General features: G+C 34.7%; 1 protein-coding gene across 3 annotated transcripts in view; it reads left to right on the plus strand.

The window, feature by feature from the left end:
* The window catches only part of LOC141398505 (obg-like ATPase 1), a 59307-nt gene extending 43846 nt beyond the window's left edge, over positions 1–15461 (plus strand). For 2 of the 3 annotated variants that reach the window (XM_073975802.1, XM_073975801.1), the window contains exons 2-4: positions 5606–5831; positions 14078–14516; positions 14586–15461. In XM_073975802.1, coding sequence (XP_073831903.1) covers positions 5647–5831; positions 14078–14516; positions 14586–15155 — 1194 coding nt within the window. In that variant the 5' untranslated portion in view covers positions 5606–5646 and the 3' untranslated portion in view covers positions 15156–15461. Of the gene's footprint in view, positions 1–5164; positions 5303–5375; positions 5412–5605; positions 5832–14077; positions 14517–14585 lie in introns of those variants that run through there. The other variant, XM_073975799.1, reaches the window with a different exon arrangement.
* The last annotated feature ends 253 nt before the right edge of the window (positions 15462–15714 follow it).

Here is a 15714-nt window from a genome sequence, read left to right on the forward strand (position 1 = left end):
TATACGCCGAATCTCTAGGAGGATCCAAATAGACAAATGATGTGGTATTTTTAATGACATTTAAAAGGACTTGAAGATATTTTTTATTTATTTGTTTTTTTTTTTTTTTTTTTTGAGAACATAAAACATTTTTTTTACTTTTGGGTGGATTTGAAAGGAAACCCAAAATAAACCAAATTGTCGATATTAAAAATATAATTTTCACATTAAAACTAATGCAAAGAAGGTCCTCCTTGAAAGAAGGATGACCTAAAGGATAAAGTAAGACCTAATGTATTTTTAAAGGACATAAACAGGACAATAAGCGTGGAGTTTTAAGATTTTTTAGTAGAACCTAACGAACATAATTGAGGTGCTTTTAGGTTTTGCCCTTTTTAGGACGAAGGCCATTATTTGTGAGATTTTTAATTAATTTAATTAATCGAGCTATATGACCTAAGGAGATTACATTGAAAAATTGATATCTAGCGAAGTCCTACATACACATCAACCGCTATGCGACGATCGTTTCGTTAACTGGTTAGGTTAACATCATCAGGCATATTAGATGTTCTTATTGCTAAACAATTTTCGTCATTTGGAGCCCCTACTTATAAATTCAAGATTGCAAATTTGCATTTGTGAATTTCAAATTGAAGCTTTTTATTTCCAAAGACGAGCCACTTGTCGCCTTCCTTTCCAAAAATAAATTTTTCAACATTTTTATTATTTTTAGGGGAAAATCAGGAATACAATTCAAGGATTTTTATTTTTTTTAAGATTCTTAAATATTTTAGGAGGATCTTAGCTTTGAAGCATTTAATGCCTTTTAGGATAATCTAACGCCAAGTTTTTAACGATTTAAAACGCATAGATTTAGTGACGCTAAGAAGACAATAAAAGTAGAATTATTTATGATTATTAGGAGGGTCAAAAAGATAATATACGTGGACTGATCCAAATTTTTATGATTATAATGATTTAAAAATTTTTGGAGAATATAACAAGGAACAAATATACTTATTGTAACATTGTGGATTCTGGTACCGTATCATAACATAATAATAACATAATAATTGTTTCACAAACATCCCAGAAGGGACAAGGGAGACTTCTCTCATATCAATGAGTGAGTGTAGCCCGATTCATATTCGCTCAATCATATGGGATCCACAGCTTATCTCCGAGTCCGAACGGCGTGTCCTAAGGCACGACTTGTAGAGACGTTTTACATGGCTGAAATACTCAGAAAATGTCGGAAACCTTACTAAAGGATATTTTGCCACCGTTGAAAATTTGATTTTGCCTGGCTGGGAAATCGTTAAGAAAAAGGTGGCAAAGAGACTCATGCTGCAATGTATGTATAAAAATCCAATTGGACAATTGAAACCTAATGGCACCATGTAAATTGCAATAATGCAAAAACTGGGAATGGGAAAATGTGGGTTTCTACACAAAGCCCATTATATATTAGTAGACAGCGGAATCCTATGCATAATTTATAACTGATGAGGGTATCGTTTGCCTTATTTATACAATTTTGCGGGTTAAGGATTGTTTGGGTGCAGGTTTTTTAAATAAAAATCTGATGTTCTGATTTAAATGTCTTTATTTTCCAACAAACTTACCACAACTCTCTTTCTATTCGCTGAAGATGATTGAAAGTTCCAATCGAAATATTGGAAAATAAAGACATTTAAATCAGAACATCAAATTTTTATTTAAAAAACCTGCAGCCAAACAATCCTTAACCAGCAAAATTTTATAAATAATGCAAACGATACCCTCATCAGTTATAAATTAATAATAAAATAACACTGTGCAACATTTTTGAGCCAATCGCGTGCAAACAACTTCTGTCCAGAATTTTATGAAAGTAGAGGACCAATAGGCAAGAACCATATTTGGGTTTTGTTTTTTTAGATCGGGTTCGGTTTTTATGGCCTCATCTAAACATGGTTAAAGATCGAATTTTTACAACAAATCGGGGCTGTATCTCTGAAACCAATACGAATCTTGTTTTGACATCTGTAGCAAACTTGTAGATAAGAGCAAGAAGAAAATATTTGGAAGAATACTGAACTCGAAAAACTGCATTTATTGCCTCAATCTAAAAATTCTATAATTTGTGTATATTTCGCAGCGTATCTCCCAAAATGTTAAATTATTCTTAATGTTACCTTTTGGGAAAATATTCTCTGGAATGTAATACACAACTCTCCAGGACATTATATTGTTGTAAACTGCCTCTATCGCCTTGTTTATAGCAAATTTTTCAACAACAATTTGGTAAATATTTCAATAATTCATTGAAATCCCCAACATGAGAATAAACATCCTGTGTGAACATTGTTTGAAATAAGTTTTGAAAAAGTATGTTATGAAATACCCCTTAAACAACGTGAAAAAAACATTTTAGAGTTTCAGAATGTTCTGAAGAATTGATGGTCACATTATTTGGAATGGTTACTTGTTTCAACTCCCAGCAGTTTAGTTGTTACTGACCGGAATTTCAGAAAATATGCAAACTTTTCTATATTTTAACGAGGTTGATGCGCTAGATGCAGTTTTTCCTAGTTCACCCGTTTGACACATAAGTCCTGTTACTTTAGGGCTACAATATTGCTAAAGACCGCAAAGCAAAATTCTTATTAGTTTCGGAGATAAAGATCCGATCACTGGAAAAAAGGCTCAATTTTAGGTCGGTTTAGATGAGTCCATAAAATCTAAACCCGATCTAAGAACACAAACCCCTATTAAGGTTTTTGTAGTCTCAATATGTACTTTCAGAAAATGCCCATTAGAAGTTGTTTGCATTTCCAGTGTTGCACAGTGTAATAAGTAAGTATTTAAAAATAAACCCGAGCAACACGGATAAGAAACGGTCGTCCTAAAGGTGCTGAGAGCGTTGTGATTTGAATTTAAGGGTTTCGTTGCGACCTCGTAAAATTAAACATTTAAACAAATATATACCTATATATATATATATATATATATATATATATATATATATATATATATATATCACGAATATTGTCAATTATTTCATATTCCATTTCTGAAAAAAAGGATAATTTTTTTTCGCGCTACATCAACGATTTTTGATATGTAGGTTAAGAAAAAAATTCCCAGTACGAATCAGGTCGCGAGCCAATTTTTGGTTGTTGCGGACAAAAGTTATGCCGCTTTTATTTCGCTTTCTAAGAAAGAAAATATTATAAAAACGCTAATTATTTTAATGAGCACAATTGTTACAAAAAGTTCTCTCTATGTGACTTCAGCGAGTATATTGCATAATACTTGCAAAATGTTATTCGCGGAATGTACATAAAATTGATAAATTATTGAATATAAGTCAACATTTTTCAAAATTAAGGCCCATTTAGTGGTCATAAAATTACATAAAAATTTGTTGTGGATCAAAACTTCACGGCGAATCAAATGAGACTACAATCGTACAGATTGGTGTTATAGTTTTGATGTTACAGCCAAAATAAGCACATATTTTGGTCAAAAAAATAAATTTTTGTTTGAAAAAATGTTTTTTCACATGCATTATGTAGTAGAAAATATTGGAAAAATCTGTAGGAATACTTCCTTCATTTTGCTTAAATCTCCCAATAAAATATACGGATTTTGACATTGACATTCATTTTAAAGCTTTCCCATTAGGGAAGGTAATTGGGTTGATGAGGATACATCTCAAAGCTTCTGAAATGGAAATAGAGATAGATACGTGTAAATCGCGTAATTATCAAAACCATTTTGTCCGCATGTGATTTTCATGTGCAACAAGACCATATCTATTAAGTTGTATATATTTTTCGGAATATAATTTGGACGCTAACATGTAGCATCGGCTGCATCTTAGCATTAAAAAACCTATAAAATATCGCTAATTTGGGCAAAGTGCATACAATTTTTGTCCGCATCCGATTTCAGTGTCCACCATGAAAATCTACATCGACATATGTATATGTATCTATTTGAAGGCGATCAAGAACCGTGGATGTAGCATCACACACTATTTTTTGGGATAAAATGAATGTAGCTTCCTTATGAGCGAAGTTTTCAAATCTCTGTTTCCGCTAAAACGAAGATGCTGCACTAGTTTTTTCATTGCAGTGGAAACGATCCTCAAAAAAACGCGACAAAATACGCGATATTTTCAAAAACAATTTTAGGTGATTTTTCTACTTTGGAATTTCTCGTAACTCGCGTTTTAGTAGATGGATTTTCACGAGGAATGATTTATTGGATCCGGAACGTAAAAAACTAAAATGTGCAATGGAGTACGAGGTATTCTATAGACAATTGCAAATATTAGATGCGAAAAATATGATTTTTAGAAAAATGTTCGTACCAAATTTCCGCATTTGGATGGAGATTTCTATGAAGCTGTGAAGACTACATTCACAATATACGTATCAAATAACTCAGAATCGCAAGTACTACAATCCTATATATGATTTTTTTAAAAACCTGTTTGCGGATTGAAATTAGAAGAAAATTTCAAAAAACACTATAAATCTGGCTTCAAAATGTCACCATCATTTAATGGTAGAAGCAGTTCAAATTTTGAAAAGTAATACATTAGTAAGATGATCCTTATTTAGTTTGCTTCTACTTTTACTTTGACAGGAAAATCGAGAGATGTGTGGTTTACTCACAAATCGAGAGAAAACAAAAAAAGACATGTTGCCTTCAACCCATTTTTACCCATTTTTTAACATAAATATAGCCACAGCTTCCACGCAAATTATCTTTTAAGGCCAATATTTTTTGCCACGTCCAGAAACATTTCATGTTATCCAAAAATATTTAATTTGTATAATATACAATCACAAGTCGCGTGTTCTAAAAGGGTAAACCTTGGCTTCAGCTATGTTAAATTTTCAAAAATATTGGTGATATATATATATATATATATATATATATATATATATTTTATTGTTTTAGCCATAAGACTATTTTAAATTTATATGTATATGATATTTAAATTTTAAATTTTTTATGCCCATTTTAAATGCAAACATTACATGCCTTCCCTCACACGGCCATTGAATAAACTAAACAAACTCATCGAACTTCATGCAATATTAAAACCTACGTTACGTTTCGAATAACTTTAGTGAATCAACAATTCCATCTGTTTGCATCATACTATTATTAATCACCCTGTTTTGTGCATGCATCTCAGCTGTTTACTTTTGTTTTATTTTGATATCCAACGTTTTGACGTTTTCTCTTTTCTTTCTTTCGTTAACACGCGAATTGCCAGCAAACGAAGTTTGCGGCCGGGTAATCATTTAGTGTTGCAAAAGTAAATAAATCTATATTGAAAAGCGATATAGTGTTAATAAATTATTAATATTTTTATACAAAAATCATTACAGCTATCGCCAAAGAGAATTTCTATTGCCCAAGCATTGGTAAGTTTGTGGAAATAAGACAATTAAAGTGAGGTTATGTGTCAAGAAGTAAGCAACAACCACATCAGTTGGTAGTTAAAAATATCCCTCTTGAAAAGATACATATAAAATAAATGCAGACCTTTTTGTTGTTGTTATTATCATTGACTGTTGCTGCCAGATGATTTCACATCATATTCTTGTCTCATTTGCAGGTGCTTAGAGGTCATAACAACGAAGTGACAACGATAACAACATGCCCCCCAAGAAGCACGAAGAACCTGAACGTAAACCATTGATTGGTCGTATTGGTACCAATCTTCGCATTGGTATTGTTGGTGTTCCTAATGTTGGTAAATCAACATTCTTCAATGTGTTGACCAAGAGTGCTGCTCCAGCTGAAAATTTCCCTTTCTGTACCATCGATCCCAATGAGAATAAGTATCCAATTTTAATGGTAACTAAGCAATATTTCTATTAGTTTATTGATTGAAAAGTGAGTCATATGTAAGTGTCCGAAGCGTGTTTATGGGAAGTAATGGAATGCTAGAAAATTCTAAAGTAACGTCGATGGTATATGGAGCGTATAATGGGCTATAAATATGACCGTTTGTTATAACGAAGAATTAAAATATGTTTTCGCCTGTATTTATAAAGCTTTACAGTATGTAAAATGTAACCCATCCAATTTGGTTCACATTCATCATGCGGACAATCTAAAACGTAGATCTATTTTCTTAATTTGGCATATCTTTCCTTTACCGACAGTATTCATAAAATTATGAAAAATTTACCACAGATAGTGCTTTTCGTCCTTATTCCAACAACGTATAACATTTTCTGGGGAAATGTATACATCCCGAGATATGGGCCTCTGAAGTTCCGAAAATTCCCTTGTTCAATGGCCGGCTACTTAGAGAAAAATTATAAATTAAAAGAAAATTGTGTTCTCGTTCCCGAGATTTCCACCTGTCCATAGGAGGAAGTCTTAAAATCCCGGCCGAAGGCCGGCCATTATGATAAACTCACGATTTGAAACAAAAATTCGAAATGTCGGTAAAGGAAATTTGTTCCCTTAATTTCTGATAGGGTAACTGAAAATCTTAAATATGAAATTACTTCCCAATCGGTTGAAAAATGTAACGTAGGATTGTTATATTGGGTTTATATAAAAATAAGACAAGTGTCTACAATTTTATGTGGGAAGCCGTTCTAACCACTGAAACTGAAAAAGTGCCAAATTACAGGTTAATTTGGAGGAAAAGTGTATCTATACGGGATATGTTTCCACTTTGTAGGAAATATTAAGTGTGTCTGCGTACTCGATAATTTGTAATAATTATCACAAATTATTACTGAATGTTGTTTTTTTACACAAATGTTCAGTAAATGAGAATGAATTGAGAGACTTGTTTTGAAATTTTTGTTACTGAGAATTTATAATTTTTACTGAAGAAATTTTGTTCAGTAACATTTTGTAGCTTTAGGCAGTTGTCAAAAGTTTAAAATATTCAAATATCATAATCGTAAATATTAATCAAATTGAACATTTTTACTGAATGTTGTCTTTTTACTTTTTTTATTTTTTCCTTTGAAAGAGTATAAAATGCTTTACTCTCTAAAAAGAAGTTACTGAGTAATATTTACTGAGAAAGTACAAGGACAAACCTAATATTAAATGCGATAAAAAAACTTCAAAAATAGGAAAAGCGAAATTATGAAATATTTGAATAATTTGAGGTGGAAATATTTTGTCCTCTAAGGACCGGATAGATTCTCCTTTTCATGAAAGATTTGTTGACAATAATTGTAAACTGGAAATAGGACCAAAATATAACTATTTTCTATTGTATTTCTATGCTTTAGGATTGTCGAAGACTACCTTCAAGTATTTGAGGATTATGTAGTGTGGGTAAATACCTCCTTTCGATGTCTATATATGCCTACAAAATAAAGAGCCGATACATAATCAGCATGCCGCCACCGGTCTTGTTCTTCAGCAGAGTAATTGCAGTCTTTGTCTTCATTTGAAAGGTCTTTTACACTTAATGCTGTAGTTTTCAATTGGATCTGACCTATTCTTTTTTTTTTTTTTTTTTGAAGTATTCATTCTCATTAGTGGAAAAATTCCATCTACTTTGTCCGAATTAATGCAGGTGGTCCCAGTAAAGTTGTCGGATTGAGTTCATACAAATGGTTTAGACGTAAATACGCCAAAAAATAGAGCTTTCCCTCTTCATCAGGAAGTGGAAGATTGCCGATTTTCCTCTTTCTGTTTTAGACTCCGTCTAAGTCTTTCTCTAGAAGCTTAGTGTACCTTGGAGTAATCTTGACCAACAGATAAGATGGAAAGGAACTCTGAAAAATGGTCTGAGGAAGGCTTAATTGCACTCTACATCTGCAAAAACTCAACAGACAAAAGCTGGGGAATCAGGTCACACATTATACACTAGTTGTATAAAATTGTCGTCTGTACTATCTTAACCTACGGATGTCTAAACTGGTGGAAAGCGTTTAAAAATGTGTGAATATAAGTTGCAACTGTAGGAAATATGCGAAGAGGTGCATCAATGCTGTTGTTGTAACAGTATATGCTTGTATGTTGGTTTTTCTGCTTAATCTGGCTCTAGGTCTATCTCCTGTATTAGGAATATGACCATTTCGATGGGAAGCAACCACAGTTCTACTGCTGTTAAATGAGTAGGTTTGACGGGGCAGTTGAAAAGGTGCAGAGAGTCGTGCGGGCCTGTGTCGCATGCTGGGCAGATGTTTTGCAGGGGGTCTTCGATGATTTCCCTATAGGAATTTAGACAGCTGCACCATCCTGTGCGTAGTTGAACCTCAGCTGCAATAGAAGGGGAGGTTCTCCGAGAACCGCATTCACACAATGGTTGTTTAAGGCATCTACAACTTCATCCTTGTGAATGCTATTTAAACTTGCTTGATAGGCTTGTTGATTTAGGGGTTCTCTCATATATCGTTGGACCTCGCTTTCTGGATCATGAAGATCCCCCTTGGGGGTCATATCCACTATATGGTGATTAAAATGGCTCTGACAATAGTTGTTTACGGCATCTGCAACTTCATACTTGTGAATGATATTTAAACTTCCTTGATAGGCTTGTTGATTTAGGGGTTCTCTCTTATATCGTTGGATAATGAAGGTCCCTCTTTGGGGGTCATATCCACCATATGGTGTTTAAAATGGCCATGGGCGTAGTCAGGAATGCTTTTAAGTAGTTCTAGGGGGACAAATGCTTGTATTTTTCGAAATATTCATAATTTTTTACATACAAATTGTTTTGTAGGATCTAGGGGGCAACTGCCCCTCCCAAGCTAATCCTGCCTACGCCCATGAAAACGGCTCTCACGGTAACACCCGAGCAAATACTGCAACGGGAGCTTGGCATTGCTGTATTGGAAGGTAGATGGTCCACTGAAGACAAAAGTCGGCAGCCTGTTGCAATTTTCAGGGCGGCATTCTGACAGGTTTAAATATTTTTTCTATCGCGTAGCACTTATATTCGTGGACCACATTGGTGTCGTATAGACCGACCTATCGCTGCTGATGATCGACAATTGTCTAGCTATTTCTAACGCTGGGAAGGAGTAATGCCTCAAGAGTTTTTCCAATGGGCGACAAAACCGAAATTTGGCCTGTCTGGCTTCAGTAGCGGGACTAACCTGTCCATTTTCCAGACTTCGTGAAAGATGCGGGAGGCTACAGACAGGTTGAAAACATTGGTAATATGCTCAAATACCGGCTTATACAGCTGTTTCTGCATTACCATGGAGATTCCATAAGGCACCAACGCTTTGGAATATTTAACGTTCCTGATGCCATTCGCAACATCCTCCGCTGTAAATTGTAGTGGTTCCTCCTCAGCAGGAAGAGATCTAATGCAACGCAGCATATTTCTCTTCGACCTATTACCCCCGGCGATCTCGACATACTGTCGATTAATATAACTTGGATCTGTCGGCGTAACGTAGCCAAATTCACTTATTCCGGCTCTAATGTTGCAACTCTTCAGATGATTAGCCACGTGTTCCGCATATGCTCACCGACCAACCAGTTAACTTTCAATGTCGCTACCTGACTCTGGAGTCTTGGGGGTTGGCTCAACAAAACTCACCACGCTCACTTGCTAATCACGCCGCCTCTGCTGGAAAATGTTGTATCACTTCGAGTATTCGAGCAGCGGGTTTATAGCGAGCGGCTGCAGCAGTGATAATGTCTCGCAACGTCCTCACTGCTACCCGAACATAAGAAGGGTTGAGCAAATCTAAGGAATTCTGAAACTAGGCCAATTAGCCTTCCCATGACTGATGAAAGTGTGCCGTTCAGAGGTGATGAAATCGGGCGGTCGACTGATGAAGACAATTATGGGGACTCCGACACTCTGGTAGTGACAAGTTGCAACGAATAGACCTTGTTTTGCTAATACACTTGTATGATCTTGGTCTTCATCTAAATAGTCCAAGGACATATCCTGTTGCGCCTCTCAGGTCGACATTTTGAATATTCAATCGTTTCAATCACTTCAATAAAATATTTCTCTATAACGTGGTCAGTGTTCTAGATAAACATTGCGATCCTTTTTCATCTCCAATTTAATACATAATGAAATAAATCCCAAAAATTTGGGAATCTTGTTTTCATAACGCTCATAGCAATCGGCCATTTCATTCATTTCTTAGCGACATACATTCAGAAAATTGCAAGCAATGACTTCTGCGGTTTTTTTTTTCTACGAATGGTGTTAAGTAATTCGTGAATAATAATCCATGATTAAAAAGAAAAATATGAAGCAACAATTTTCGCTTTAGAATCTCAGCATGTCGCACAAGGATTCATTTTACAAATTTTCTACAATTAAAAATCAATTTCCCATAGCTTATCACCACCTGTATTGTAAAGTCAAAAACCCACTGAAACAAGAAGAAAGAAGCCAACTAGCATCAAATGAGAAACTTCCTTTAGTTTGTTGCGCTGCTTTTGTTGCCTTTCCTGGTCAATTTAGTTGGCCATAGCCTAACCAAATTGATCTCAAATATAAAATCATTGCAATTTTCTATAATTTTCTGCAATCACAATGAAAATATGCACAAAAAATGCAAGTTAATACAAAAACAAAAATTGGTTTGAGTAAAAAAAAAAAAATAAAAAAGGAAAATGCCTTTAGTCATGGAAGCCATACCCCCATCATCAACACGGTCAACCAAGCAACATTAAACTGTTGCTTACATTACTGACTGGCCCCACCAAACAAGAATATTCAACAAAGCTGGCCATTTTACGCAGTATCAAGGAGATGCAAAGGAACCACAACAACAGCAAAACACTTTGCCAAGAAAATGAAGTCAATCAATTTAAATGCTGGTTCAATAATAATTTGCATACATTTTAAAATGAATTTCGCGTTAGTTTCATATTTTTTTCTCTTTCTTTTTTCCTTAGTTTTTGTATTCCCCAAATCCAAAATGCCTTTCTGTATATAGAAAATAAGTTTAAATATATATTATGGATGACGGACAGACAAGAGAGACTGACGAACGAATAAACGGCAAACCTATTGAACAACGGATGGCAAAGGAACCACGCCTTTGTTACAGTGGCCAACGGCAGCTTATTAAATTAAACGTTTAGATGGTTATTTTCAAGAGTTTATCGGGATTTTTTGCTGCTGGTTCAGTCAGCCGCTATCCAAATTGCAATGGGCAATCTCCAATGGTCTTTTTTTTATACTTTCAGTAAAATTACTATCATTTGGAATGCCATGACTGATTTTTTCCTTTAGTCTCTTTTTTAATAGCAGTTTTAGCATTGATAAAGGTGGAGAACATAAAAATAGATATGGAAATTATTTGTAACAATTTATTGGGCCGCCTTCACCACTTCGTGGAAAAAAGTTGTAAAATGGATTTAGGAGATGGGAGAGGGCAACAAATAAAAATAAAAATTACAACAACAAAACAGAAACAATTTACAAACAATGTAATGCAAACCATCACTTAAAGGAAACAAAAGGGACTTCGTCAAAACAAGAAGTTCGACGTAAAATATTTGTACGAATTTTTAAACTAAATAAACATTAAAGCGCCGAACAGGTCTCAAAAAATGTTTTAATTTTTGTAGGGGAGAACAATTACGGTGTGCGAAGTTTGGACCAAATCGCGGATATTCCCTTCAAAAGGCTCTTAGAGTATTTGATCAGGGTGATGGGTTCCATGGAAGAGAAGTAGAAACAAAAAATGTGCCTTCTGTCCGTAAGACTATTACGATGTGCGAAATTTGGAGCAAATCGGACACTCTCTTCGAGTAAGGCTCTTAGGGTAGAAACACTATGGATTTTTCTTGCTTGCATGGTTTCATATCTGGTAGAAGAGTAAAGATAGGTTGTTTTTTCATTTATTCTTTTACTCTAGAGCAAAGCGAAGAAAGCAAGCAACGAGTTTCGGCGAAGTGGACTTCGGGGACCAGCTTTGTTTACAATAAAGACCTATCTCTACACATTTTTCAGATGTAATTCGAATTATTTTATTTGTAATTCGAAAATTTCATTTGTAATTCATAACATTTTTTTTGCAATTCGAGAATTCCATTTGTATTTCAAGAATTCCATTTGCATTTCAATTGTAGTTTGAATTTTTCCACTTGTAATTCGAATTATTCTACACCTTTTTCAGATGTATTTCGAAACATTTTAGTTGTAATTCGTAACATTTAATTTGTAATTCCATTTGTAGTTCGAATTATTCCCTTTGTAGTTCGAATTATTCCACTTGTAATTTGAATTATTCCATTTTTAATTCGAATTATTTTATTTGAAATTCGAATTATTCCATTTGTAATTCGAATCATCTTATTAGCAATTCGAAACAAAAAATACAAAATATTTTTGTATTGATTTCGAATTACAAATAGAATGATTCGAATTACAAATGGAATAATTCGTATTTCAAATAAAATAATTCGAATTACAAATGGAATAATTCAAATTACAAGTGGAATAATTCGAACTACAAAGGGAATAATTCGAACTACAAATGGAATATTTCGAATTACAAATGGAATAATTCGAATATCAAATGGAACAATTCGAATTACAAGTGGGATATTTCGAATTACAAATGGAATTCTCGAATTACAATTAAAATAATTCGAATTACATCAGAAAAAGTGTATTTGTAATTCGAATTATTTCAATTGAAATTCGAATTATTCTATTTGTAATTCAAATTATTCCATTTGTAATTCGAATTGTTCTGCTTGTAATTCGAATTATTCCATTTGTAATTCGAATTGTTCGGCTTGTAATTCGAATTATTCTTTTTGTAATTCGAAACATTTCATTTGTAATTCGAAAAACTGAATATAAAACCAATGCAAACAATTTTTTTTTTGTTTCGAATTTCAAATGGAATAATTCGAATTACAAATGGTATAATACGAATTTCAAATGAATTAATTCGGATTACAAATGGAATAATTCGAATGTCAAATGGAATAATTCGAATTTCAAATGGAATAATAAGAATTGCAAATGGAATTCTCGAATTACAATTGAACTGTTTCGAATTAAACATGAAGGAATCGAATTACAAATGAAATGTTACGAATTACAACTGGAATGTTTCGAATTAGCAGTCAGGTGTGGAACTGCCGAAGTAAAGGTGATTTACCTATACCTCCAGCAGATTAATAAGTGTTGTCTAGGTTATAGGCCCAACATTAGACCGCTTTCGGAAGGTCATAACCTTTAACGCTTGGAGATTAATAGCTCCACGATTTGCAAGATCAATCAGAACGCTCCTACCAGAACTATCGGAGAGTGCCATAGTTAGACATAGCTATTGTGTCACGACGTCTGACAACCCGCCGTTTCTCCCATCTTCCTATAATTGTCTCCATGAGCTGAAAGCCCGGTTTCATCAGTCATAAGAAAGCTAATTGGGCTAGTTCCAGAGAATTCACCAATCGCTCGTCCAGTGATCTGCAAAACCTTCTGATGTTCGGGTAGCGGAAAGGATGTTTCGGGATGTAACTGATGTAACCGCTCGCTATACACCTCCAGGTCAAATACCCGAAGATACCTGAGAACAAACTTCCCAGCAGAGGCGGCAGGACTGCGAATGAGGATGAGCTTCCTCCAACAAACCCTAGTGACACCAGAGTTAGGGATTTGACTCTGGAAGTTAATAGTTCGGTCGGTGAGCACATGCGGAAAACCGACTGAAGACTTGCAACATTGTAGCACTCTAGAAAGAAGAAAGATAGGATAGAAAGAGGTCCGCAAGTTATTTTTGTCGACAGTTTGTGGACCACCCCAGGTGTAACAGCCTGAAGACAAGAGTACTACGTCACATAATAGGTGTTCCTGTCGACAAAAATATTCCCTTTTTGGACATAAATACGGAAATAAAAAATTGGGGAAAGGGAACAAATACCGCAATTTTTATTCAATATTGCCCTGATTGTTACTTGGCATTTTCTAATTGCAGATATTGTTTAATGAAGTGGATATTTTAGGTATTCCTTTAATATTAAGTCTCGGTCGTTCCACTCTCATGTAATATTACCACTCAACCTGATTTTATTTCAACCTATCATCGAAGATTTTGCAAACAATTATCATTATGAATTTTACATTAACCGATAATCGTCTTTCTCTCCCATTACGTAGGGTTCCAGTACCAGATGAGAGATTCGATTTTCTCTGTGAATATCACAAACCAGCCAGCAAAGTTCCTGCATACTTGAATGTTGTCGATATTGCCGGTTTGGTAAAGGGTGCTGCCGAAGGTCAGGGTTTGGGTAATGCTTTCCTCTCACACATCAACGCATGCGATGCCATTTTCCATTTGTGTCGTGCCTTCGAAGATCCTGATGTAACACACGTTGAGGGTGAGGTAGATCCCGTGCGTGATTTGGCAATTATTTCAGAGGAGTTGCGTTTGAAGGACGAAGAAAAGCTAATGCAATATTTGGAAAAATTGGAAAAGGTTGTCGCACGTGGTGGTGATAAGAAATTAAAGCCCGAATATGATTCTCTGTTGAAGATCAAAGGTATTTTGGTGGATGAGAAGAAACATTTAAGATTTGCTGACTGGAATGCCCATGATGTGAGTTTAAATTTTGTTTTTATTAAAGAAATAAACAAATTATTTATTGTTGTTTTTTTTCTATTACAGATTGAAATCTTAAACAAATATTTGTTTTTAACATCCAAACCCTGCATCTATTTGATCAACTTGTCGGACAAGGACTTCATTCGCAAGAAGAACAAATGGTTGCCCAAAATCAAGGAATGGGTTGATAAACATGATCCCGGTGCAGTTATGATTCCCTTCTCGGGTGCTTTTGAACAAACCTTGGCCGAAAAGGATGACCTTGAACGTATTGAATATGAAAATGAAACCAAATGCAAGAGCCAATTGGACAAGATTATTGTAACCGGTTACAAAGCTTTGCAATTGGAATACTTCTTCACTGCTGGTGCCGATGAAGTTAAAGCATGGACCATTCAAAAGGGCACAAAAGCACCACAAGCTGCTGGTCGCATTCACACCGATTTCGAAAAAGGCTTCATTATGGCTGAAGTTATGCACTATAAAGATTTCAAGGAGGAGGGATCAGAAGCTGCCTGCAAAGCTGCTGGAAAATATCGTCAACAGGGTCGTAACTATACAGTGGAGGATGGTGATATAATTTTCTTCAAATTTAATGCTGGTGCCGGTCTCAAGGATGCCAAGAAAAAATGATGCTGTTTAGTTATAATTTTATTTACAATATTTTATATTAATTTGATTTTTTACTCACAAAGCTTCTTAACGCAATAATGATCATGTTGATGATGAAGAAGATCATGAATACAGTCGCAACAAACCACATACATATGTACATGCATTTCTTCTCACTCCATTTAGGTTATAAGAATGAACCGGTCGAGTGTATGTGTCGCTTAGTTTGTATCATTGTTTGCATTAAGTCGTTGGCCAACATAACTATATGTGAATGAATGACGTTTAACCAATTTAATAAAGAAAAAGATTATTTGAAAGGTAAAACACATCGAGGATATGTTTTTTTATATGGAGATGTCATTTGAACCGTAAGACAGCATTCGAAATTGAAACGAGAAAATTAAGTTTTCCGGCCGACGATTAGCCCTTCCCCACTTCAAAAGCCATTTTACTGCAAAATCAGTTTTTACTCTCGAATTATTGATCCTAGGCCATAACGAAGAGGCGGTCCATTTATTCAGCAAACTAGAAATCTGCACAATTTCAAAACAATTTTCATACAAATATGTATGTATCG

Source organism: Musca autumnalis, unplaced genomic scaffold (genome assembly GCF_047663935.1).
Source record: "Musca autumnalis isolate F117 unplaced genomic scaffold, ASM4766393v1 scaffold_3, whole genome shotgun sequence".
Classification (NCBI taxonomy): domain Eukaryota; kingdom Metazoa; phylum Arthropoda; class Insecta; order Diptera; family Muscidae; genus Musca; species Musca autumnalis.